Here is a 25,884-nt window from a genome sequence, read left to right on the forward strand (position 1 = left end):
TGGGCCTGTATATATGGCAAATAAAGTTTGGAAGACCAAGAGGCCTCTCTTCCCAATGATGGCCGACTAGGCCATCATCTCCTACATATGAAGGTAGAGACAGGAGCTCTAGGGGTACTGGTTAGTTCATATTTTTGTTCCATCTATAGGGTTGAAGACCCCTTCAGGTCTTTATGTACTTTCTCTAGCTCCTCCATTAGGGGCCCTGTGTTCCATCCTATAGATTACTGTGAGCATCCATTTCTGTATTTGCCAGGCACTGACATAGCCTCACTTGAGACAGCTATATCAGGGTCCTTTCAGCAAAATCTTGCTGGTATATGCAATAGTTTCTGGGTTTTGTGGCTGATTATGGGATTGATCCCCGGTTTGGATAGTCTCTGAATAGTCCACCCTTTTGCCTTAGCTCCAAACTTTCTCTCTATAACTCCTTTCATGTGTATTTTGTTCCCTATTCTAAGGAGGAGTGAAGTATCCACACTTTGGTCTTCCCTCTTCTTGATTTTCTTGTGTTTTGGAAATTGTATCTTAGGTATTCTAAGTTTCTAGGCTAATATCCACTTTTCAGTGTGTGCATATATAATGACTTCTTTTGTGGTTGGGTTACCTCACTAAAGATGATATCCTCCAGATACCTCCATTTCCCAAGAATTTCATAAATCATTGTTTTTAATAGCTTAGAAGTACTCCATTGTGTAAATGTACCACATTTGTAGATCAATGGAATAGAATCGAAGACCCAGAAATGAATCCAAACACCTATGTTCACTTGATCTTTGACAAGGGAGCTAAAACCTTCACGTGGAAAAAAGATAGCATTTTCAACAAATGGTGCTGGCACAACTGGCTGTTTTCATGTATAAGATCAATTTTTATCTCCTTGTACAAAGCTCAAGTCTAAGTGGATCAAAGAACTTCACATAACACCAGAGACACTGAAATTTATAGAGGAGAAAGTGGGGAAAAGCCTTGAAGATATTGGCACTGGGGAAAAATTCCTAAACACAACAGCAATGGTTTGTGCTGTAAGATCAAGAATCGACAAATGGGACCTCATGAAATTGCAAAGATTCTGTAAGACAAAAGACACTGTCAATAAGACAAAAAGTCCACCAACAGATGGGGAAAGGATTTTAACCAATCCTATATCTGGTAGGGGACTAATATCCAGTATATTCAAAGAGCTCAAGAAGCTGGACTCCAGAAATTCAAATAACTCCATTAAAAAATGTGGTACAGAGCTAAACAAAGAACTTTCAAGTGAGGAATATCGAAGGGCTAAGAAGCACCTGAAATTTTTTTCTAATCATCAAGGAAATGCAAATCAAAATAACCTTGAGAATCTATCTCACACCAGTCAGAATGGCTAGGATTAAAAATTAATGTGACAACAGATGCTGGTGAGGATGTGGGGAAAGAGGAACAATCCTCCATTTCTGGTAGGATTACAAGCTTTTACAACCACTCTGGAAATCAGTCTGGCGGTTCCTCAGAAAATTGGACATAATACTACTGAGGATGCAAAAATAACTCTCATAGGCCTATACCCAGAAGAAGTTCCAACTGGTAATAAGGGCACACGCTTCACTATGTTCATAGCAACCTTATTTATAATAGCCAGAAGCTGGAAAGAACCCAGATGTCCTTCATCTTCATGTCATATGCTATCCACAAAGCCGCCTATGCCCTCCCATGACCCTGCTACCAAACCCACCCCCTCCTGCTCCCTTCCTGGCCCTGACATATTCTATAGTGGGGCACATGATCTTCTCAATACCAAGGGCCTCTTCTCCCATTGATGGCTGTCTAGGCCATCCTCTGCTACATATGCAACTAGAGACACACTTGGTCACAGACTTTGCATGATGTTAGAGGAGGCAAATAATATGCAGAATTCACAAAGAAGTGTTCCCTGAGCATGTGGTTAGCCTCTGTGGTAAAGATGACACCCTCTTAGCAGAGATAAGGATACAAGAAGGTCTGAGCACCATTAATATTTCTGTGTGCAAGGTGACATAAACCTCTCAGATGAGGGAGGAATGTTGGTTTTCAAGAGCAGCAATAGCTCAAGGCTGTAGATGTGTCAGTTTCTCACTTTTGCTCATGTAACCGCCCTATCCTTTCCTTCCAAACACCTGCACTCTTAGAAAATCCAGTCTATTTGTGTCTTAGAGAAGCTTCTGGAAGCTAAAATGCTCAAAAAAAAAAAAAAGCTCAACAGAAAAATCAACTTTGTCTTGAAATCTACCAGGTTTTTTCAGTATTGCAGATTACAGTTACTCTAAACCTAAGAAGGAGGTGACACAATCTTGATAACCACATGAAAACATAAGCTTAAAGTATCAGTCTTTTGATCATATCAATATGGTAAACAAAGACTGGAGTGTTGCCACCCCAAATAATGTTTGATATTGAATGCAATTTCCTATTCATTCTCCAAGTTATGATTAAAAACATTATTTGAAGTTTCAAATAGTGATTCGTACATATAATCCAGGCACCTGCGAGAAAGAATCATTCAATCTCTGTGGTTTTGAGGACCACCTGCTATATATGGTAAACTCCAGCCCAGATAGGGCTAAATAGTGAGGCCCTATCTCACACACAAGAAAACAAAATGCTTTTTGTGTATCTTATTAAACCTTCACAGCAACCCTATAAAGAAACAGGACTTCTGATGTACTGTGGTGAAAGAATCTGTGAATGATAGGACATGAAATCACAAGTGCCTGGTTTGGTGTTTCCACTCATGACACCTCAGCTGGCAGACTCATGCTTCATGGGAATCTAAATCCCAGGCCCCTTTAAGCTGATTTTATCCATATTTCATGCATGAATTAATGATGTATTTGGAATATAGGCCCATAGTGTCCTTTAGTCAGTCAGCTGACTTCTTCAGAGTCTTTTCTGAGGAAAGCTGATACAGCACAAGCATCTGCCTGCACAGGGACACTGCTACCATTTTGTTCAACACTGCTGCTTCTCCACTCCACTTCCCATGTACTCTGTGTGTATGTGTGTATGTGTATGTGCGTGTGCCTGTGTGTATGTGTGTGTGTGTGTGTGTGTGTGTGTGTGTGTGTGTGTGTGTAATTTGTAAATAGAATGATTCTCCCAGGATGAGGGTTTACAGACAATAGTGACTATCTGGAGGTATTATGGAATCATCCGCACTGCATCCACAGAACTTTCATGACACTGTTGAGATGATGTAAAGTCTGTCATCTGTTTCAGTGAAGGTCAGGTGCATGATAATGGCAGACTTGAGTGGTAACTCATACATATTTGGGTTAAAGTATCAAAAACTGGAATTTGAATTGTCTTAGTGGGTAAAAGCACTACAGCATAGCCTGATGACAGGCAAAAAAAATTGTTTCATTGAATTCTCTGTGAAAGAAAAAAAGCTAACCCCCAAAGTTTTCCTCTGTATACCACATGCCTTGTATGCACTCAAACATTTGTAAACATACACACATGAAACAATAATAATCAATATAAAAGTTCTTCTCGTGCATCTATAAATATAAACAATTTAAGGAAACAGACCTTGGTCATGTAAGAAACACGCAACACTGTCTATTGATAAGCACATGAATAGTTTATAAACTGGGAGGAAAAAAATGGAGGTGGAGTGAAAGAAAGAACTAAAGAAGCCACTGAGTATTTATAATTCAAGGCTGGCTGAAAGTTAGTTTAGTAATGGAAGAGTAAAGCAAGTGGTCCCTTCCTACCTACTCTATTACTCAGCAGGCTTGACAGTGTATCTTCAGTTCCTCTTCTAGTCTTGAGCCATCCACAATTTCCCAGTGTGTGGTTAATCACTGTCTCTTGAGTTAAAGAACAATTTAAATTGTTTTCATGAAAAACAAGCCAGCCAGTTGGAAAACCACAATCAAATGAAAATAAAGTTTTTTGAAGTTGTGAACATATTTTAATATTGGTGAACTTATAGCAATAGACTATTGAAATCAAATAGTCTTTTAATTCCTCTCTTTATTCCGTTATTATTATCATTGTTTTTGTTACTATCATTGTCATTTTTACTATTATTGTTGTTATTATGATTACTCTGTTGTATGAGGTCAAGACTTTGTACATGCCCTACCCTGAACCATACCCTCAATCCCAATGAAGTGTCTAAAGTATCCAGCATGTGAATCATCACTAGAATGTGCAACCTCACTAGCAATGTTTGCACTGCAAGGGCTTTCAAAGAATGTCTTCTAATGCAAAATACAGCTTTCACATTAAAAGGAATAAATGATAGTGTGTTCTGGAAAAATTTTGAGAGATCATGGTTCCATGCTCAAATGTAGAAACAGTTTCATAAAGTTTTGAGGTTTTTCAAGAATGTAGAAAATCATAAATCAGGATAATTGTATTATAAATTTGTTTGTACATCAGAGAGGTGATTACAGAAAGATAGGAGAAGATTTTCCACAGGTCATCAGAAGACATTCTAAGCCTTCAGGTAAATGGATGTTAGTGGTCAGATATGTTCATAGATTTCATGAAGTTTTTATCTACTAATCACAGGCTGTTAATTCTGACACAGGTTAGTTAAAGGGCTAGAATTAGCCTCTGGTAAGATAAATAGTCCCAAGACACATAGCATGATTTCAATCTCACCTTTCTGTACTTTAAATCACCTGACTGAAACACCTTCTTAGTAGGAATTCTCATCACAAACCCAATAACAAAATTCACAGAAGTAAAATCATTTCATCTCATCTCTAAAATTCAGTTTTGAATATTTTCATCCTAACTGATAGATTGTAAAGGAACTAGATATCATGTGACAATCTATATCAGGGATCTTAAAATATGTATCTCCTTGAATCCCATGACTTCATGCATAAAATATCTTTCTTAGTATTTTCTAAAGACAGGAAAGAGTGAGGCAAGAGGACTGTGAGTTTGAGAGCAGCTTATGATCCATATCATGGTACAACTATCTCAGAACAACAAACACCACCACAACAAAAACAAACCAAAAACAAAACCTCAGAAGAAACCAAACCGAGGCATGAGTCTATAGCCCAGGGAAAAAGTATTTGCTGAGCATGCTCATTGTCTTAGATTTGATACCCCAGTAGCATGAAAATATCAGCAGTCAACCACTCCATGTGGAATGACATCAATATTCACAGTCTATATTACCTATGATTAAAAATCTAGAAGCATGTACAGGCAGACTTTACCAGTGGAAATGTGCTTAAAGGCATCTCTAATAAACACTAAGATGCAATTAGCATGATTCAAAATCAAAAAATAAAAATAACAACATAATAGAAGATTTCCAATAGTCAATTAAAAAATTGTGAAGAGACAAGTCTAAGTGCATCTTTTTCCCAATGGTTTTGTTAAAGACACAGGTTTTGCTCTCTGTGCAGTAATGCTCATCTTTTCTGCCTTCAAATATCATGTATAGGCATTTCTTTTGCAGCATCTGGCAAAATATTTTGCTTCCTTCCCTTGCTCTCAGACTCAGCTTTCAAAAGCAATTTCCTCTTTTTGATTTGGTCAAGAGGAGGGGCAGAAAACCATGAGATTGAATGTTACTCAGAGGAAATTTAGTTCTGCCTTTCTTCTTGGAGCCTCTGAGAGGATACAGAGCAGGAAAGGCCCACATAATCCCGATTGGGGCATCCATTCCTTCTACCCACATCACTTCATGTAGAGACACAGGTAACAATAGTTGCTTTTATTGTTTTTTCTATAAAATTTTCAAATAAACTCTAGAGAATTTCATATGGTGTGACATGAGAGCAGGATTAATGGGAGCCCTTTTAGCTGTGTTATACTAGATTAAATCTGGCAGCACGTGGAAACTGTTATTCTGCACAAGTAATTTTCTTTCAGAGTATGCAGGAACTTCTGCGCTAAGATAGCAAGGTAGAGGAATTTATTGAGTTCACTCTTTAACTGGATTACATGTTTATATATTACCTACTTGAAAGATGTGATAATAGTATCCAGGTAAAGTGTGTCAGTGTGTAAATGTACTGCCTACTGAATACCTGAGTTTGATCCCTGTAAATCAAAGAAAAGTGGAGTGGGAGAACTCACTTTGAAAATGTGTATTCTGGACACATGCACATTGGCTTGTGCACACCCAACCTAAGAGCAATATTAATAAATAACAATTTGGAAAAGTATTCTGTAATTGAAGGATGTCTTTTTTCAAGAAATAAGGCAAATGGTGAATCACTTCAGAAAACTTCATAAATTAAAAAAAAAAAATAGAAAAAAATGCTATCACTCGAGCAGCTTGTCTTTACTATCTGCTGGCTCTTAGCTCAGTTATTAATGTAAGGGTAATGACAGTTACAAATGTTTACTCTTTACTAATACATTGATACCTATTATCAGATTGTATCTTTTATGGGCATTAGAACAAGTAAGCTGCATAGTGAATTTTTTTTCATATCACTTCCTCTTGCAATATTATGTATGAGTTTGTTATATGTGACATGACTGTGTAGATTTAAGATTGAAATGTTGTATTGTATCCTCTATGCCTTTTTCTGTTTCTCATGGGACCCCATTGGCAAAGTCCCCTTTCTACTTTCCTGGTTGCTTCAGTTATAGATAACAAATCATTTCTGAAGACTTTGAGCCAGAAGCCTCAGATGAGAGAGAATATACAGTATTGCCTTTTTGGACTGAAATATCCCACTCAGTAGGATCTTTTTGAATCCACTTACCTAGTCCCAGCATGGAGATGAATGTGTAGACTGTGGCTGGGTGGAGAGGTTGGACGTCTCAGCTGACTAGGGCTTCAAACCAAGAGATATTTATGTGTCTTGAGTTACCTGCAGTATTGTCTGGAAAACTATGAGAGTCATATATTTTAAAAGGCTGAAATATCATTTAGTATTCATTTGTTTATCAAGATGTGTAAATAATTTTAAAGCAACATTTTTATTTATTACTAAATCTTTGACTCTGTTATCTGAAGAGATTGTCTTTTTTTTTTCAGTGATTTTCAGTGGTAGCATTTTTACCTAACATTTTTATGTGCTGAATATTTTGAACAAACAGGCTGTGTCCATAAGTATATTGCCTTAGAAATAAATTTTAATCCTTCCGTATTTCCTAGAAATTGCTGTTACCATTAGAAATATAATCGGTCATCAGTGGAAAGAGAGGCCCATTGGTCGTGCAAACTTTATATGCCAGAGTACAGGGGAACACCAGGGTAAAGAAGTGGGAGTGGGTGCATAGCAGAGTGTAGGGGGGAGGGTATAGGGGACTTTTGGGATAGCACTGGAAATGTAAATGATGAAAATACCTAATAAAAAGGGAAAAAAAGAAAAGAAATATAAACAATTTTAACCCAAATCTGCAAATGTTTCTCATATGTAATGGAAAGCAAAGTCAGTCCATGTTGCTGTGTTTGGGTGATTACAGAGTTAGTCAAACCCCACTCTTTCCTAACCTTCTTTATCATCAGATCCAGGTGCATTCCAATAAGTTGGCATTTTAACGTTTTATTTAGAAATCACTCAAGAACATATTTTAAAAGAGAACATACTCTACATACTCCCGAGATGAGTGAGCCGGAGGTCACTTTCTCAGCTGTGAGATTCCATAAGTCTTCAGGGATGCAGAACCAGGTGAGGATTGAGGAGACACGGAAGCCTCGAAAAGCTGGCCTCAGAGGTAAGTGCCTTAAGTGTCTAAAATCACTTTTTAAAAAAATGCCCTTTAAATTTTTAGTAATTTAAAAATATCCCACTACCTTCTTTTGAAATGTATAGTGTTCCATTTCATCTGGGCTTAGTTATGCATGAGGTTGAGAGAGAAGTAAAGAGTATTAGTTGGAGGGTAATTAGGTACGAAATTGGTCAAAATGAAGTTTTAAAAATAAAGCAATCATGTTTTAAAATTAAAAAAAAAAAAACAGAAGGAAAAAATATAACCTTTCTGCTTTTTAGGTGCTTGTTGGTAAGGGAATAAATCAGATATACTGAGTAGAATAATGGGAATCTGCAAAATAATAATAATATAATAATAATAATAAAATTATTTGAGAATCAAGGATAGATTAAACCATTAGGACATTATTATTATTCTTAGTAGTAGTAGTAGTACTAGTTGTAGTAGTATTTAGTCTACTCAAGAAGAATTCTGAAATCTTTAAAACTAATATTAAATCTAGTGTCTAAAAAATTGTGAAATGTTCTAGAGAAATTAACTCCTAAGGACATGAAGCTTATGCATTAGAAACAACATTTTAATCTGAAAGTGGTGGTGCATGCCTTCAATCCTAACAATTGGGAGACAGAGGGAAGTGGATTTCTGAGTTTGACAGAGTGAGTTCCTGGATAGCCAGGGCTACACAGAGAAGTACTATCTTGAAAGCTTCCCCCACCCCCACCAAAATAAGAAAAAAGAAAAAGAAAAGAAACAATACTTTCATACAAGAAGAAAGTGGGGATTTTTGTTTTGTTTGTTTGTCTCGAGAGGGTTTTCCTGTATCTGGCTTTCCTGGAACTCACTCTGTAGAGCAGGCTGGACTCAAACTCAGAAATCTACAAGCCTCTATCCCCCAATTGCTGGGAATAAAAGGTGTGTGCCACCATGCCTGGCTAAGATGAAAGTGTTTTAACTGTCATAAACATCCAAACTTTCAACCTAAATTGCAACGTTCTAAAGAAACAAAATCCTCAGGAAATGAAGCGTATGCATTAGAAACAATGCTTTCACTCTTGAGAAAAGTATTTTAATAGTCATAAATATCCAAATATTTAATGTAACTAAGCAAAAGCAGTTGTGCATCAGAAGAGGAAGTTTCTTCCTGAGAATAAAGTTGCAGATGAAGGGAGAGGGGATAAGACGATTAGTCTATGTGGGAATGAGCAAACCCCAGTTTGAGTTCCCCAAAATATCAAGTATAATTTTGTTTATTATTGAAACTAAGGTAATGTCAAATTTTGTCCATTTTACTTGCTCTATACACATTGCCAGAGCTGTGCTCCAAGAAGAGATCTTTTTCTTTTTTGATATAATGGTGAACAAAGGCATGAGTTTCAGATTCCAAATGCCTTAGATACATCAAAATATTGAGTATTATATAGAGCAATTTTGAACTTACAGGAAAAAAGTGATTCTTAACTTGTAGGCACTTTCAAAATGGGAGTGTATATAGGTAAGAACCAGAACAACTGTGGTTCCATAACATTTCTCAAAAACACCCATCCCACTATCTTTCCTCTCCATCCTCGGTTATTTTCCTTGTTGGACTGCATTCCCTTGCTTGGTACTTTGTATTTGGATAGTATCCATATGTCAAGTGCCTTCTGTAGAATGCCCTTTTATTCCTATAGAATTGGGTGAGGGCACCTGCCTGTCATCTAGCTCCTTCTAAGCTGAGCCAGGAGGATTCATTGTACAAGCCAAGGCCTTGTTCAAAATGTTTTGAGACTTTATATTTGTAGGATTTCTAGAGTCTGTACATTTTAGGTTCAAAGATAAAATTTTTAGTGTATACTTTTAGTCAATTCATATGATAGACTTGTACAAATTTTTCCCTTGTTTCCATGCTACACAAATTGTAATTAGTATTGAGAACTGGCCTATTAATAGAGATTTTCTTACTTTGTTTTGCTGATTTAAGTGTGTTCAGTTCCCTGGCAGTTCATTGTGATAGCTCTCGGAATCCTCATTTCCCTTCGACTGGTAATTGTTGCAGTGCTTGTGACAAACAGTGAGTAACTGAGATACACCTTCTTTGACCTTCTGCCTAAAGAATAGCTTTACACATGAACTATGCAGTTATACATGCTGTACTTTCTTCTTCCTATAATCAGGGGACGAGTCAGAATCTCTGGAGTTATAATATTTTTTCCCAACAAAATGCAGTGTTCTGCTCTCTATTTTACTTAATCTGTTAGCTCTTGGGGATGTTAAGAGTTCCCTTGTTCGGTCTCATTTTTGGTCATGTTCCTTCTGAGGACTTGGTGATATTCTACTTTGTGATCTCAGGTGATTTTGAATCTAATGTAAAAAAATTTTTGAGAAAGAGCTGTGCAAATAATTGAATGCCTTCTTTTTATAATTTTTCAATGTATACTGAGGTCATGCTTAAGTAAGAAGACTTCATCTGTACAGAGAAATTAAAGGTTGAACCTAATTGAATTTCTCTACATTAGCAGAGGAAATCACTTTCAGGTTATGCTAAAACATAACTATGTATGTGGATATATTGCATTACATATACTCCAATAACAATCGTGCCATTTCTTAATGTGTTTTATTAGTTCACATTTTCATTCTTTGCTAAGTATTCACTGAATATTTATTTAGGTAATTAAATGTAAATTTGTGCTGCAAAAATGAAGTGAATGGAAGTTACTTCCACCATAATTTTATTCAGCTATGTGATTTGTTTTACAGTAAATCTAACTTATTGAAAAATTGAAGTATCCATTTCTATAGTGACTTAATTGAAATGCTAATTTATAAATGTTAAAGTACCAATGAAAGAAATAATATGCATTGGTTGTCAACATGAAGCTTTTTCTCTACCTTAAATTTTAAAATATATTTCTTATAACCATTTTTATTATTATAACTGTGACTAACTTAGTTTTTCAGTATAGTCAACAAAAACATGAAGTGCAGGAAACTCTAAACCACCATGATAACTGCAGAATCATGCAAAGTGACATCAACTTGAAGGATGAACTGCTGAAAAATAAGTCTATAGAGTGTGATCTTCTGAAATCCCCCAACAGGGACCAGAACAGATTGTATAATAAAACCAAGGCTGTTTTAGATTCCTTACAGCACACAGGTATGTTGCAGGGGAAGACCATAAATACAGAATTGCATTATTATCTTTTATTCGTTCTCTGGAAAATGTGAAGATCAACCAGCAGCTCAAGACACTGGTGATCTTTGGGATCATTTGGGGGTTCCTTATTTCATTAGGGATCTGGAAACTCAGAAGCTCATCTTTCGATTAGGAGATTCTTATAGTTTCTGAAATCCAGTTTCAGTTTGGCACTCCTACAGCCATCTGGGGAGGGAATTACAAATCAGTACCCCTGAAAATTTATAATTGTTTTGGTCCATGGGAAAATATGAATCTCCAACTTTTTTGTTGACAGAATATGGAAGTTTTTAGTAAGTGGGTATTTATGAACTATTAACACTAAAGTAGACTTAGAGCATGTATTGGATTAACTTTTAAAATGAATGTGTGTGTGTGTGTGTGTGTGTGTGTGTGTGTGTGTGTGTGATGGTGAGTGTGTGTGTGAGAGAAAGAGAGAGAAAGAGAGAGAGAGAGAGAGAGAGAGAGAGAGAGTCTGTGTTTTTGATCTGACATGTCTTGAGAACATTGGACTGTTGGTAAATAAGGGACTCTCCCTGCAGAAGACAAGTAAATTTCACCATAGTGTGTGCATGCTGCAACTCTGTCAATGATATGGTAATTGAGGCTGGAAAGATGATAAGATTAATTGGCACAGGAACCTTTCTTAAACTTCAGTGTGACTGGTTATTTTAACTGACACAGTTTATCAACAATCATTAGTTATTTTTATAAGATTTGGAGATAACAAAGAGCTCTTTTATATATTCTCACCACTCTGTGATAGGATATGATGATTCTCATTATGTCAGTATTAATATATTTAAATTGACTACTACATTATAAAATTTGTTGCAGGAAAAATCCCTCCAAAACAACCTTTGAAATATTCTAGACCCATGAAAAAGTTCTCATCACTAAAAAACCCACCACTTAATTATCTGTAAAGGGAAGCATGATGAAATAATTCCTATAATTATGAGGTTGAAGGAGGATGATCTTAATGTTTAGGAATATCAGGACACCCCAGCAAATTCCATGACAGCCTGAGAGAAAAATGAAGGTTGGAATTAAAGTTACTTAATAGAGTATGTAGTTGGCAGTGGTGGCACATGCCTTTAATCCCAGCACTTGGGAGGAAGAGGCAGGGGGATTTTTGAGTTCAAGTCCAGGCTGGCCCACAGAGTGAGTTCTATGGCAGGCAGGACTGCACAGAGAAACCCTGTTATGAAAAAAAAAAATATATATATATATATATACACATATATACGCACACACACTTATGTATATATACAGCATGAGAGCATGGACATTCCCAGCTCCCCTCTAAACAAAATATTCTTATTGAGGTGATCTTTCAACTCAAGCTTCATGCATTTCAATATATTCAACTTTTAACATTTGGACATGTGGGCACAACACTGAAGACATCAACATAATCAGAACAGTCTACCAACACGAAAACCTCTGTCATATATCTCTTATATCTCTTAAGATAAGATCATTAATTACAGATCTTGGCATAATGCTAAGTGCACAGATGTGTATAGACCAGTGTGAGCACAATGCCTTACTACAGGTCAAGAATTCTGTCATCAGTTTAACTGCCTCTGAGTAGCAAGTGCTCATTGCCTGCTTCTGGCCCGTGATATCTCACAAAATTCTGCTTCATAGAACTTGGATTTTTTAGAAACCTGATCTGCATGGAATCCTATTGTGTGTTCCTACATCCAGTGTGTTTCACTTTGCAAACTATCCTCAAGTTCAGTGATGTTTGTTACTTAAGTCAGTGTCTTGCTTTTGGGTTTGTTGTGAGACATGATGCCATTCTGTAGCACAGGATAACTTGGAACTCACTGTAGAGCCAAGGCTAGTATGAAAACGACCACTTACACTAGGCTGCCTTCCTCCTGCCTCTCTCTTTGGAGTGCACTGATTATAGGTATAACTCATTATGCCAGACTGATTCATTTCCCTTTAAAGGATAAACACTTTTCTTTTGTGTGTATATCCTATGTTTTCTCTACTGATTCATCCATGATTGACATAGGAACTATTTCTATATCTCTATGTTATTAACAATGATTCATAGAACATGGAGATGCAGGGGTCCCGCGGTATCAAAAAATCTCAATTTTGAGACTCGTGAGATTTTCCTTTAAAAAAACTACAGGCTTAAGAAATCTTAATAAATATATTGTTCTGATAACAGAATACCAAAGAACAATAAGTTTAACAGTTTATTTTCTCTGTTGCAGGCAGAGGTGTTAAAGTATACTGGTTCTGTTATGGTATGAAATGTTATTATTTCGTCATGGACAGAAAACCATGGAGTAGATGTAAACAGACCTGCCAGAATGCCAGCTTATCTCTTCTGAAGATAGATGATGAGGATGAACTGGTACTGCAGACACTTACTTGGTCTTTTATTCTCTTAGGCCCAGTCTCTAACCCTGAATAATGAGATACTGAATTCAGTTTTTTTCTTTTTTCACATTTGTATATTGTTTTCCTGTAATGTGAACAAAACTGTAAAGTAGAGACTGGTTTGTATAGAAACACTTCTATCTTTCAGTCTCCTCCCTTTCTCAGGAGTCTAGAAGAGAGTTCTTCAGAAAGCATGTCTTTCCCAGATGAAGTTTAATCCTTTGGTACAGCATATTCTATTACTGACAGTCATTTATCTCCTTAGAGTGCCAAGAAAACTCCCTCTGTCTAGGGTTTGATCTTTGGAACATGAAAGTGAGGCAGCCTGAGATGAGAAATCAGATGACAATAGGGAAAGTAGCTGAGCCCTGGGCCTGTTTGTAAAATGGGATTATATGAGAAATGTGGGATTACATAGTTTGACCAGTGAGTCCCAGGGTTATTATCACTGAAACTATCCATAATCATTACTATATAGTATCCTTTCGTTCTGTAATATAAGATAGCCATCGCTAGAAATGCCAATTTAAAAGAAAACAAAGTTTCCAAGATTCTGACATTTCCTGTTTAATTTTGGTATATGCCCAGGATAAACTGGGTCTTGTGTAGAAGTATTGCTAGTTTTATCAGAAACCATCAAATGCACTTCCAAACTATTTGTGTAATTTTTCTCTCCCATCAGAAATGGAGGAGTGTTTCCCTTGCCCCACATCCTTGCCAGCAAGAGCTATCACTTGTTTTTTATCATAGTCATTCTGATTGGTGTAAGATAGCATCTCAGAGTTATTCTGATTTGCATTTCCCAGATGGCTAAAGACTTTGTGCATTTATTTATGTGCTTCTCATCCATTTGAGACTTCTCTGTTGAGAATTCTCTGTTTAGCTGAGGCATAGAAGAATCAAAAGAAGAAATTGATTCATTAGTCAAAGAAAATGCTAAATATAAAAAAAAATCATGATACAAAACACCCAGGAAATCTGAGATACCTTGAAAGTACACAACCTAAAATTATTAGGAATAGAAGCACTTAAAGAGCCCAATTCTAAATTCACAAATATTTTCAACAAAATCACAGAATAAAATATTCCCAACCGAAAGAAATAGGTGCCAATAAACCTAAAGGAAGCATTTAGAACACCAATTAGACTGGGCCAGAAAAGAAAATACACCTATCATATAATTATCAAAATACAAAATCTACAGAGGAAAGAAAGAATATTAAAAGCAACATGGGAAAAATGGCAGGTAACATACAAAGGCAGAATGACCAGAATTGTATCCAACTTCTCAGTAGAGAATTAAAAGGTAAACGGGATCTGGGCAGATATCTTCCAACTTATGACAAACCATAACTGACAACGTAGACTATTGTTCCCAGTAAAACTCTCAATCACTATAGATGTAGAAAAGAAGATATTTTAAGACAAATCCAAATTCAAAAAATATCTATCCACAAATCCAGATATATAGAAAATATAAGAAGGAAAAATCCAACCTAAAAGGATAAGTAATTATATACAGGAAAACACAGGAGATAAGTAAATTCATACCAGCAAAAATGAGGAAATCACATAGAAACACACACACACACACACACACACATACACACACAGAGAGAGAGAGAGAGAGAAAGAGAGACAGAGAGAGAGAACACACATAATTAAATTTAAACACATTCGTATTTTAAAATATAATACTATTAATTAGGCATCATGCCACTCAGGTGTCACATGTAAAATTAACTAAACACTAGCAAATATCTCCCAATCTACTCAGTTCTATCACTTATGTATCCTCTCTGGAGCATGGATCTAAAAAGCACAGTGTTTTACAGAGCAATTTTCATCTTTATCAATTTTCTTTGAAGAAAGGGCATTAATTCCCAAATGAACACTTCCCAAATTGTTATGAAGTATTCCACAATCTACATTTGAATAATTTCATAGAGCATCAGAAGTTCTTTAATGATCTATACATTTTTCTGGGCCTTGAGCCAGAAGATTGTGTGTAAGTAGGGAGTCTAGGTCTATGTCTAAGAAACATAGGCACAAATCAAGCCATGAACCCAGTATCTCAGGACAACTGGATGTTTTATTATAAATAACTTATTGAACTGACATAGTTTTGATTTAAATGTGCTACTAGTAGGAATCCACTTTAGAAAATGAGCACAGTGGAACTGAGCAGTGGGAAGATAGGCCAGCAGAGAATGACACAGGAATGTTGGGGAATTACCCTTATTGTTCTTCTCTAATCAGAGAGAAATTTTATTGTAAGGTCTGTTGTTTCCTTTGCAGAAGTTCCTTCAGCTCATGGTTCCTTCAGATAATTGCTGGATTGGATTGTCATATGATAATAAGAAAAAAGTTTGGGCATGGATTGACAATGGCCCGTCTAAACTGTGAGTTTCTGAGAGCCCTTCAGACTCTAACACTGGTGTAGAAATTGGGAGGATTGTGTGCAAAGACTTTTATCTCATATCACATGGCTTTCCTCATTTTCTGTGGAGCTCAGGGGAAGGACAAGTTGCATAAGAAAGGTGTGAACAAGTGTTACATAGGAAAGATGCATAGTCTAGGAGATAAACAAAAGAGGCTTAATACTGCATCCATCTCAGGTCTTTGTCTTCTAAGTTGAAAAGGCCCCTAGAAAGTAATCAAGTTGAGATGATGTGAAGTGATTGAATGATTATGAGAGATAAATTGAGTCTCACAGACATTCATGCGACATTTTTTTTATTTTTGTTCACTTACATAATTATTGATTTTTAAAAATATAAGGTATGTTTATGTATAAATACATATGTATGCCTGCCTTCCATTTCCAGGTGAGATCTTTAACTTGTCCTACTCATTCTATTTTTTAAAATCCCATAATGAATAGCAATTTACAATATTGGGTATTAGAAGCTTTATGTTATGGATGGCCCATGAAAACATGTAAAGGGTGTGAAGCCTGAGAAAGCCTCTCATGGTGTGATGTGGAAGCATTTGCCAGGCATTTGAGCAGGCTCTTCCTAAGGCCCAGTGTTTACACCAGCCCTTCATAGTGCCCGGGCATCACTTCCCCAGGCCAAACTGTGTTATTCCCTCTCCCTGTTCCTCCTGTGCAAATCTGACTGAGAGTTGTGCATGATGTTTGCCAAGATGGGGATAAAAACCCAAAGACAGGAAAATGACACTCATCAGCACATGAAATGGCAGGGAGCAGAGGAGAGCTGGCCCATCAATATTTCATTAAAGCCTGATCTGCCTAGCAACTAGATAAATGAAAGTTTGTTCTAACATGCCTTAAAAATATGGCTTGACCCCAAAGACCCACTATTTCTTTAGCTACTACTTAGGTTTTTTTGCTTTGTTTTTTACTTTTCAAACAGTCTTTTTTTGTTTTGTTTTAGGTTTCTCTCTTTTATGGTGTAACTTTCCGGTTCTTTTAAGCTGTATCAGCAACAGCAACCAATGCCTTTCTGCTCCTCAGCTTTCACAAGGCAAGCCAGCGTCACCTGGGAAGCCTTCTAGGTGTTTCTGTACACCGTGAGAGGTGCTTTGAAGCTCCCACTCTATGCTTTGTAGAATTAGGACCTGCCTGTGCACTCCAGTTGCCACTCTCTGGGTAAAACTACTGATGCTTGCTTTTTGTGTTGCTCATGGACGGCTGCTGTGCGCCATCCAGTGTGAGTGTTGCTGATGGTGAATGTGAAGGTGCTGTGTGTTCCACTGCTGTTGGGTTGCTTAGTCCCTTAGTTTCTCTATCAGTAACCCCCCCTCTCCCGTTAGCACTGGCTCAGCTTTAACTGTCTTCTCAGCCAATCAGATGTTAAAGACCATGAGGGTCCTCTTGTTTAATTTTCCTTATGTATCTATTAAACCTTGATCAGGGTTTCTAGAATGGCTGCAGTAGGTTTTGAAAACAGACTTACCTTTATAGATTTCGGGTTCCACAGAGATCCAGTTAACAGGTAATTGTTGGACTCTAATACAACTGACCATTGAAAAGTAAACAAAGGGTTTTTGTTTTGTAACAGTGTCCAGTGAGCCCTGACATTTCAATTGAAACATAAATTGTCATTACGACTCAATGTAAATTCAAAAGTTGTATTTGGAGTTAAATTATTTTAAGAGTACATATATTTAATGGAAAAAAGAGAATGCAATTTAACCCCTAACTACTTAGCAGAGTAATTGTAGCAAATTCCAACCTAGGGCCTATGACCTTCACAATCTCAGACTGTTGATTTGAATTACAACACCAAATATGTTTTCCCTGTGGTAAATTCCACAACTCCAATAAGAAAGTATCTATTTATCCTATAACAATAGTAATACTGGGCACATCTGCCTGTTCTGAAGCAAGTCAGCATTGCAGGATGCAGTGTCCAGTGCACAATAGGATTATTTGTAAATTTTCTTTCCTGCAAGATGCAAAGCACCTAATAATACTTAGAAAACCATCCCTGGTGCAGACATTTCCTTATTGGCTTGAGGTTAATTTATCTATGTTTTGATGTTAATGTGTGGAAAATATTCAGCAATAGGGCCTTACCATGTAGTTATGCAAAGTAACCAAAGACAGTAACAATAGCCTTTGCTAGGTGGGAGACCCCTATTGTCTCCCTGACTAGTAAGTCATAACTCTGAAGGAATCCTAGGCTTTGCACTTTGGTGTTCTTTTAAAAACATAACTTCTGGAATTGTAACTCTTCTTTGAAGTTAAATCATCTATCTATCTATCTATCTATCTATCTATTTATCTATCTATTTATTTATTTATATTCTCTATTATTTATGAATTTATGATTCTGTAATCATTTTTTACAGTCCAGTCTTTATGCCCCTCCTGATCTGTCATCTGGCTGTTCCTCATCCCACACCTACTCCAACAGTCTCCAAGACAATGTCCATACCCACCCCACTTACAGCACCAGGCCTCCTCACTACCTAGGTCCTCTTGTCTTTCTAGGGTTAGGTCCATTTTCTCTCACTGAGGTCAGACCAGGCAGTCTTCTGCTGTATATTTGTAGGGGGCCTCATAACAGCTCGTGTATGCTGAATGGTTGGTGTCTCAGTGACTGAGGGATCTCAGGGATCGGGGTTAGTTAGGTGGTTGGCCTCAGATTCTTCCAGCTTTTCCCAAATTCCACTGCAGAGGTCCTTGGCTTCTATCCATTGGTTGTGTATCTGCATCCTACTCTTTCACCTACTTGTTAAAATTTTATTTTCAATTACATTTTTTCATAGAATATATTTTGATCCCATATTGTCTCCTCAAAATACTCCTTGTACATTCCTACCTTCCAACCAAATAAACTTCATGTATTTCTCCCTCTCCCCCAAGGAAAAATAACAAAAACAAAAAACAAAAAAATCCTATAAAATCAATCAATCAAGGAAACAAAAGCCCAATAAGAAAAAAATTGCCCCCTAGCAAACAAACAAAGAAACACACAGACAAATCACATTAAAGAAAACCCAAACTAAACAAAACAAAACATAAAACTCCAAATCATTAAGAACACATGGACTGTGTTTTGTGTTGGTCAACTATAAGCTTATTAACTCTTGGGTTTCCATAAGACCTTCTACACATCATTAGTTTTGCTTAACCCATCCTTTATTTTATTCTATCCTCTATTTTCCAGTACTTATTCACATTTGTCCTTGATTATCAGAATAGCCCTCTTACATTAGTAATACCTTGTTTTCCCTGTTTTGCTGATTGTCAATTTCCTTTTACAAATACAAATTTTAGGAAATCACCTCATAGTCCTATGTATCCTTTAATAACTTTCCTAGTTATATATATTTTAAGTACCTTTTCATATAATTTGAAAATAAAAGTAATTCTTATTATTTTGTTGTTATTTTCAGTTAAGGATTCATTTTACCCTGTCGGTCCTTGAATTCTTTATCCACATGTCTTCATCTCTCTGGAGTGGGATCTATGGACAGGGGTATCTGGTTGTCTATTATCATTTTGATGATATCCATCATGCTTATTTTACACGTGCAAGTTTTTAATTCTGATGTCTGTTTCTTTTTCTTGAGATGTATGTTCTGTTTCTGTCTAGTTCTGTTCATAATGTCATTTACTTTGTGGCATTCACTGAGCTTCTTCTTCAGCAGGTACAGAAACTATCTGAGGCATCATATCCACAGTTATAACTCTCTCAGAAATAGTTTTCTTCAGTATCTTGGAACATAGCCAGTCTCATTCTGGGTCAATTATATTATAAATGTGGCCCTGTTAGTCTGGACAGCTAGGTTCCAGAAAATACCTTCCTCTCTTTTGTTGAAGGACATTCTAAAGTAGGCTGTCACAGAAGTGGCCAGAAGACTAATAGAATTATTAGATATATTAATAAGTTCTAATCAATGAGATTATTATTATTATTAATATTTTCTATAAAATTATCATTTCACACAGACTAGTCATAGAATTCAGGCACTTTCTCCCAAGCACTTAGATTCCTGGTATTTGCCTCTGTGTTTGGCAGAGTTAATAAATTTGTTTACATCCATTAGAAGCCTACACATTTAGAGAGAGCAAGTGGCAACATTTAAAGAGAGTTGCCAGAAAGAGAGAAGATGCCTGCATCCACAAAGTTAAGTATCTTTTTGTACCTTGACTATGCTACAGAACTGTTTCCTGATGATGGTGTTACTAGAGTCAGACCTGAGGTTTGACTAGGGGAGTTCAGTGGTGAGAAGGTTCCTGCAGCCACCACAAGCATTTACTCCAGTGCAAAGGTACAAAAGCTTGCACATCTGTTTCAATGCCATCTTCTAATGAACCCAGTTAGCAGCGTGAACCTCACTTGTGTTTCTTGTGTGCAGGTCTAGGTGAGCATCATTATGGGAGTAAAGTTAAGATCTCATGATGCAGCATATATGCACCATGTGTATTTCTGAAGGGTCGGTGTCTGATGGATTCTTTTGCTCCTTGCTCACATTCAATACACATCCTTCATTGATTGTACCCAAATAAAATCTCATGGCTGGGTACTGTGTACACTGAATCCAGTCTCCTCTCTCCTCTTCCTGTCTGTTCATAACTACCTTGATTTCATTTATCTTCCTTTTCTGTTCCTATAGTAAATTTAATACTATGTTTCTCCCTGGGTTAAATCCAAAGTTAAAGAAAGGTGATCATTGTTTAAGATTTTTCTCTTTGACATTTCAGATCCAATTAGCTTGGTGGATGTCTGTATTTTCCTGCTAGTCTTTGGCATTCTCATTAGACTCCCCTGGTACAAAGAGCAGCTTCATCTGTAGAATGGATGACATTGCTCAAGTCTTGAGAAATCATTTTCTGTCTCTCAAATGATACAGAAGCAGATATATAATCCTGAAAAATAATACACAGTTTGGCCTCACTAGGATCAACTATTTCAAAATTCACTGCTTCGACAGCACACTTAATTACTAATATGTAATTTTAAGTTTCTATTTGTTAGAGTTAGATTCTATGTCTTTGGAAGCCTAATAATAATAATGATGATAATGAAAATAATACAAAAGTTGTCTAGAACAGAAACACTTTTTAGGATGAAGCAATATCTTGTGTAGCATCCTACTAAACCTCAAATATTCAATATGTATCTAGTATTATGTTTTAGTCCATAACCCACATTATCTGCAATGGTTAGTGTTCTGGATCTTATCACTATCAATATGTCTTTGAATTCAGGATCATACAGTGCATTCACATGTAATGTCCTTAAGTTGTAAAATAGTTTGGCTCATTGTTTGTCTGAAAATTAAATTCAAAAATCCAAGCCTTGAAGTTGAGTCTGCATATAAATGCATCCACTGGAAATTATGAGGAATATGAGTTTTAATAAATATGCACATATTTTCAAGCACCATTCTACAAACTAGTCTTATATCCACTTGATATAAGTCACCTGAAAGGAGGGAATTGAGAAGATGCCTCAATTAGAAAGTTCCTCAATGACAGACAATAATGTGGAGGTTTAAGCAAAACAAATCCTTTCTTTTCCCAAATTGCTTTGGTCATGGTGTTTCATCACAGTAATAGACACCACAAAAATAAAATAGAGCAATTTTTTCTCCTTCCAAAGTTCTTTTCTGCACCCTCATCTGGTCTCAGGCAAGCAGGCATGTGCTTTCTTGTACTGTAACTGAGTAAGGCCTAGTGCGGCGTGTTATGTACTATTTACAGATTTGTGTTTGCTTCTATTTTTCTGCATCTTCCACTGTTATTATTTTCGCTATGATGTTTTAGCTAACTCAAGCTTTTTTCTTGGATCAGTGTTTCATTCTCCTTCTTACAAAGTACTTTTTTTTCTTCTGAGACAGCATATCTCTGTGTGGCCCTGGCTGTCCTGGAACTCATTCTGTAGACCAGGCTGTTCTAGAACTCAGAAGTCTGCCTGCTTCTGACTCCCAAGTGCTGGGATTAAAGGAGTGAGCCATCAACGCCAGGCACAAAGCATTTTTGTATTGCACTAATATTCCACAATATTTTTCCATCACATATGAACATGTGTTTCCAAATTCTGATAATTATGAATATTTGAAATTTATAAAAGTCATCATGTAAATTCATGTCTGAATCATTGTTGAATATAAATTTTAATTCTTTCTAGTCATTATCTTTTATGAACTGCTCTCTTCTGGTTCTTTCTTCCTTTTGTCTTTATTCAACAGTCACACATGATTCCTTAACTGTACCTACCAGACTGTCTTATAACTACTTTATGTGCATACCCATGTATTTTACCTGTTATGTCTACGCTCAAAACAACACTTGGTTTAATTTATATTCCTTGTTTCTTTTACATCCCTAATTATGTTAAGTATCAATATTCAATTTCTCCTCATCTTAAACCCAAAATTCAAAGACAGTGACATATTTTACAAAAGACTGGTCTCTTTGAAATCTCATTCACATGTAATAAGGGTAGCTTTCATTTTCTTCCCTTCTTTGGAAGAGTGTCATTAACTGAGTCAAGCCTAAAGCTCCCTGTGTATAGAAAGTTAGCACTGAACCTTGAATCCTTCTTCCTTCAATTCTAAAATCCTGGGACTACAATTTTGTCCACTAGAACTAGATAAATGTAACATTGAAGATCTTCATTTTGAGTGTGTTCTTTAGTCATATTACTCTATTAGGGAAAAACAATGACTGCATTACTTCTCTGAAAATGTGAGGTTTGATCCAACCCTGCTTATATATCAGCCTGAGTAGAAATATGATTTATATTGTTTTATAAAAGAAGATCTTATTTATTAAATAATTATCTTTTGACTTCTACTTGTTCTACATAGCCAGGGCTGTCCCAGAACTCACAGTCATTCTGTTTCAGCATATGGGCTGATTTCCTCTCTGTTTTTTATCTTGCAGAATTTAAACAAAATTTAAGGGGTTATTTATGTCTTGTAATATATCATCCTGCAGATTGTCATGTTTCTGTGAAAGTCCATTATCTAGGATGTGGGGAATGAGAATTCCAAAGTATATAAATCAAAAGTATAGTTACAAGCTTTCATCTGTGATTGTGTTTCATATCTTCCCTTTTTCCTTACACCACAAGCATATAAGACTGTGTTCTGTGTGATATACATGTTTTTACTTTTTCCTAGCATTTATATAAACAGGTGGGAGAACAGGTTCAGCATAAAATAACTTCCTGGAAATATTGAAAATCAGTTTTCCTCACTGACCAAAAATTGCGAGTACGAAAAAAGATGAGGATTTGTGTGTGTGTGTGTGTAACGTGTAACAGAGATCATTTCATTTTAATGAACTTACACAAAGGAACATATTCCAGTGTTAAAATTATGATTAATAGGTTAAATGTTCTGTCTTCTTTAGTGAATACAATTATTTAAAATCATGACATTACAGTGAATGATCAAAATTAAAGGGTTGCCCCTTGTTGTTTTTGTTTTTCAGTGCCTTGAACACAAGGAAATACATTATAAGAGATGGAGGATGTGTGTCGTTATCTAAAACAAGACTAGACAATGGTAACTGTGATCAATCATTCATCTGTATTTGTGGGAAGAGACTGGATACATTCCCTCATTGACTTTCCAATGAGTGTTAAAGGTAAAAAAAAAAGTGAAATTTTCTGACTCTCATTTGTTTCCTGTATAATTCATGACACCTTACAAACAAGTGTTTGACCATTGGACTTAGTCTGCAGTGCAAAGAGAGAGAGAAAATCTGGAAGATTTTGGGAATATTCTCTGAAACATGATATGACAGAGCAGAGGACATCTTCTTTCCTTGTGGAGACTGGACAGATCTTCTCTGGTCCCCCAAAGCTTGGATGCATCTGTTTTATTTGTTTGCATAAACTCCAATAGAAGTAAATAAAGAACCTTAATAACTAGCCTGAGTCTTTCTTTTTTCTCTTCCTTCCTTCCTTTTCTCTCTCTTTCTTTCTCTCTCTTTCTCTTTCTTTCTTTCTTTCTCTTTCTTTCTCTTTCTTTCTTTCTTTCTTTCTTTCTTCCTTTCTTCTTTATTTTAGGGGACAGTAAAGAGTTTATTTCATTTTATATCTTACAGTACATTATGGTTGGTAGTCAGGATAGGAAATCAAACATGAACTCAAAGACAGGCACTGAAGAAGAGATAATGAAGGAATAGAATTTCTATCTTGTTCAGACTGATTTTTTATTCCAGCTGTCCAGGGATGGCACTTGCAATAGGAAATCATCAGTCAAAAAGTACTTAATGATCTTTTGCCTACTAGACAATCTGATAGAGGCATTTTCTGAACTGAAGTTTCCTTTTTCAGTTTGACTCTTATTAGACTATATTTAATTAAAAAAATGAACAAAAAAAGAAAGAGTGAGAGAGAGAGACAGACAGAAAGAAAGAAAGAAAGAAAGAAAGAAAGAAAGAAAGAAAGAAAGAAAGAAAGAGAAAGAAGAAAGTAAGAAAGAGCTAAAGAGAGAGAAAGAAAAGAAAGAAGAAAGGATTGAAAGAGAGAGAAAAGGGAGAAAGAAAGGGAGAAAGGGAAGAAGGGAGGAAGGGAGGAAGGGAGAAAGAGAGAAAGAGAGAAAGAGAGAAAGAAAGAAAGAAAAGAAAAGAAAAGAAAAGAAAAGAAAAGAAAAGAAAAGAAAAGAAAAGAAAAGAAAAGAAAAGAAAAGAAAAGAAAAGAAAAGAAAGGATTGATTTGTCAAAGAACCAGCTCCTGGTTTTCTTGATTTTTGAGCAATTCTTTCTGTTTCTACTTGGTTGATTACAGCCCTGAGTTTGATTAATTCCAGTTCCATGAATTTGATCATTTCCTGCCATCTACTCCTCTTGGGTGTATTTGATTCTTTTTGTTTTAGCAATTTTAGATGTGCTATTAAGTATGTTCTCTCCTGTTTCTTTTTGAGGCACTTAGAGCTATGAGTTTTCTGCTTAACACTGCTTTCATTGTGCCCCTTAAGTTTTGGTATGTTGTGCCTTCATGTCCATTAAATTCTAAAACGTCTTTAGTTTCTTTCTGTATTTCTCCCTTGACCAATTTATCATTGAGTAGAGTGTTGTTCAGCTTCCATATGTATGTGAGCTTTCTCTGGTTTATGTTATTATTGAAGGTAAGCCTTTGTCCATGGTTATCTGATAGAATGTATGGGATTATTTCAATCTTCTTTTATCTGTTGAGGCCTGTTTTGTGAATGATTATATGGTCAATTTTGGAGTAGGTACAATGAGGTTCTGAGAAGAAGGTATATAAATTTGCTTTAGGATAAAATATTATATAAATATCAGTTAGATCCATTTGATTCATAACTACTGTCATTTTCACTGTGTCTCTGTTTAGTATCAGTTTCCATGATCTGTCCATTTATGAGAATGGCATGTTGAAGTCTCCCACTATTATTGTGTGAGGTATAATGTTCACTTTGAGCTTTAGCAAAGTTTCTTTTATTTATGTGGGTTGACTTGCATTTGGTGCATAGATGTTCAGAATTGAGATTTCTTTTTGGTAGATTTTTCCTGTGATTAGTATGAAATGCACTTCCTTATCTCTTTGATGACTTTTGGTTTAAAGTTGATTTTATTTGATATTACTCCAGCTTGTTTCTTGGGACCATTTGCTTGGAAAATAGTTTTCCAGACCTTTATTCTAAGGTACTCTCTATCTTTGCCACTGACATGTGTTTCCTGAATGTATCGAAATGCTGGGTCTGGTCAACATATCTAGTCTGTTAGTCTATGCCTTTGATTGGGGGAATTGAGTCCATTGATGTTAAGAGATATTAAGCAATAGTGATTGTTGCTTCCTGTTATGTTTGTTGTTAGAGGTGGAATAATGTTTGTGTGGCTATCTTCTTTAAGGTTTGAATAAAGAGGATTAATATCTTGCTTTTTTTTTAGGGTGTAGTTTCCCTCCTTGTGCTGGAGTTTTCTGTGTATTATCTTTTTTAGGGCTGTGTTTGAAGAAAAATATTGTGTAATTTTGTTTTATTCATGGGCATAGTAGGCTGGGCTAGTATTTGTGTTCTCCTAGGGTCTGTATGACATCTGCCCAGGATTGTCTAGCTTTCATAATCTCTAGAGAGATGTCTGATTTATTTCTCATTGGTCTGCCTTTATATGGTACTTTGCCTTTTCCCTTACTGCTTTTAATATTCTATCTTGTTGTGTGCATTTTGTGTTTTGATTATTG

The 25,884-nt window shown here is 36.1% G+C and overlaps 1 protein-coding gene across 2 annotated transcripts; it reads left to right on the top strand.

Annotated features, from left to right (window-relative positions):
• The first annotated feature begins 7,553 nt into the window (after nt 1-7,553).
• Nucleotides 7,554-23,301, top strand: LOC110288863 (killer cell lectin-like receptor 4). Of its 2 annotated transcripts, none has more exons than XM_021155102.2 (6): nt 7,554-7,665; nt 9,623-9,712; nt 10,595-10,801; nt 13,078-13,220; nt 15,545-15,648; nt 23,166-23,301. In XM_021155102.2, the coding sequence occupies exons 1-6, from the start codon at nt 7,554-7,556 to the stop codon at nt 23,299-23,301; spliced, it is 792 nt and encodes a 263-aa protein (XP_021010761.1). The 2 variants fall into 2 exon arrangements, with proteins under 2 accessions (XP_021010761.1, XP_021010763.1); XM_021155104.2 differs by having other exon boundaries at nt 9,632-9,712.
• Nucleotides 23,302-25,884: the final 2,583 nt, after the last annotated feature.

Source organism: Mus caroli, unplaced genomic scaffold, assembly GCF_978045245.1.
Source record: "Mus caroli unplaced genomic scaffold, Mus_caroli_1 scaffold_7, whole genome shotgun sequence".
Taxonomy (NCBI): domain Eukaryota; kingdom Metazoa; phylum Chordata; class Mammalia; order Rodentia; family Muridae; genus Mus; species Mus caroli.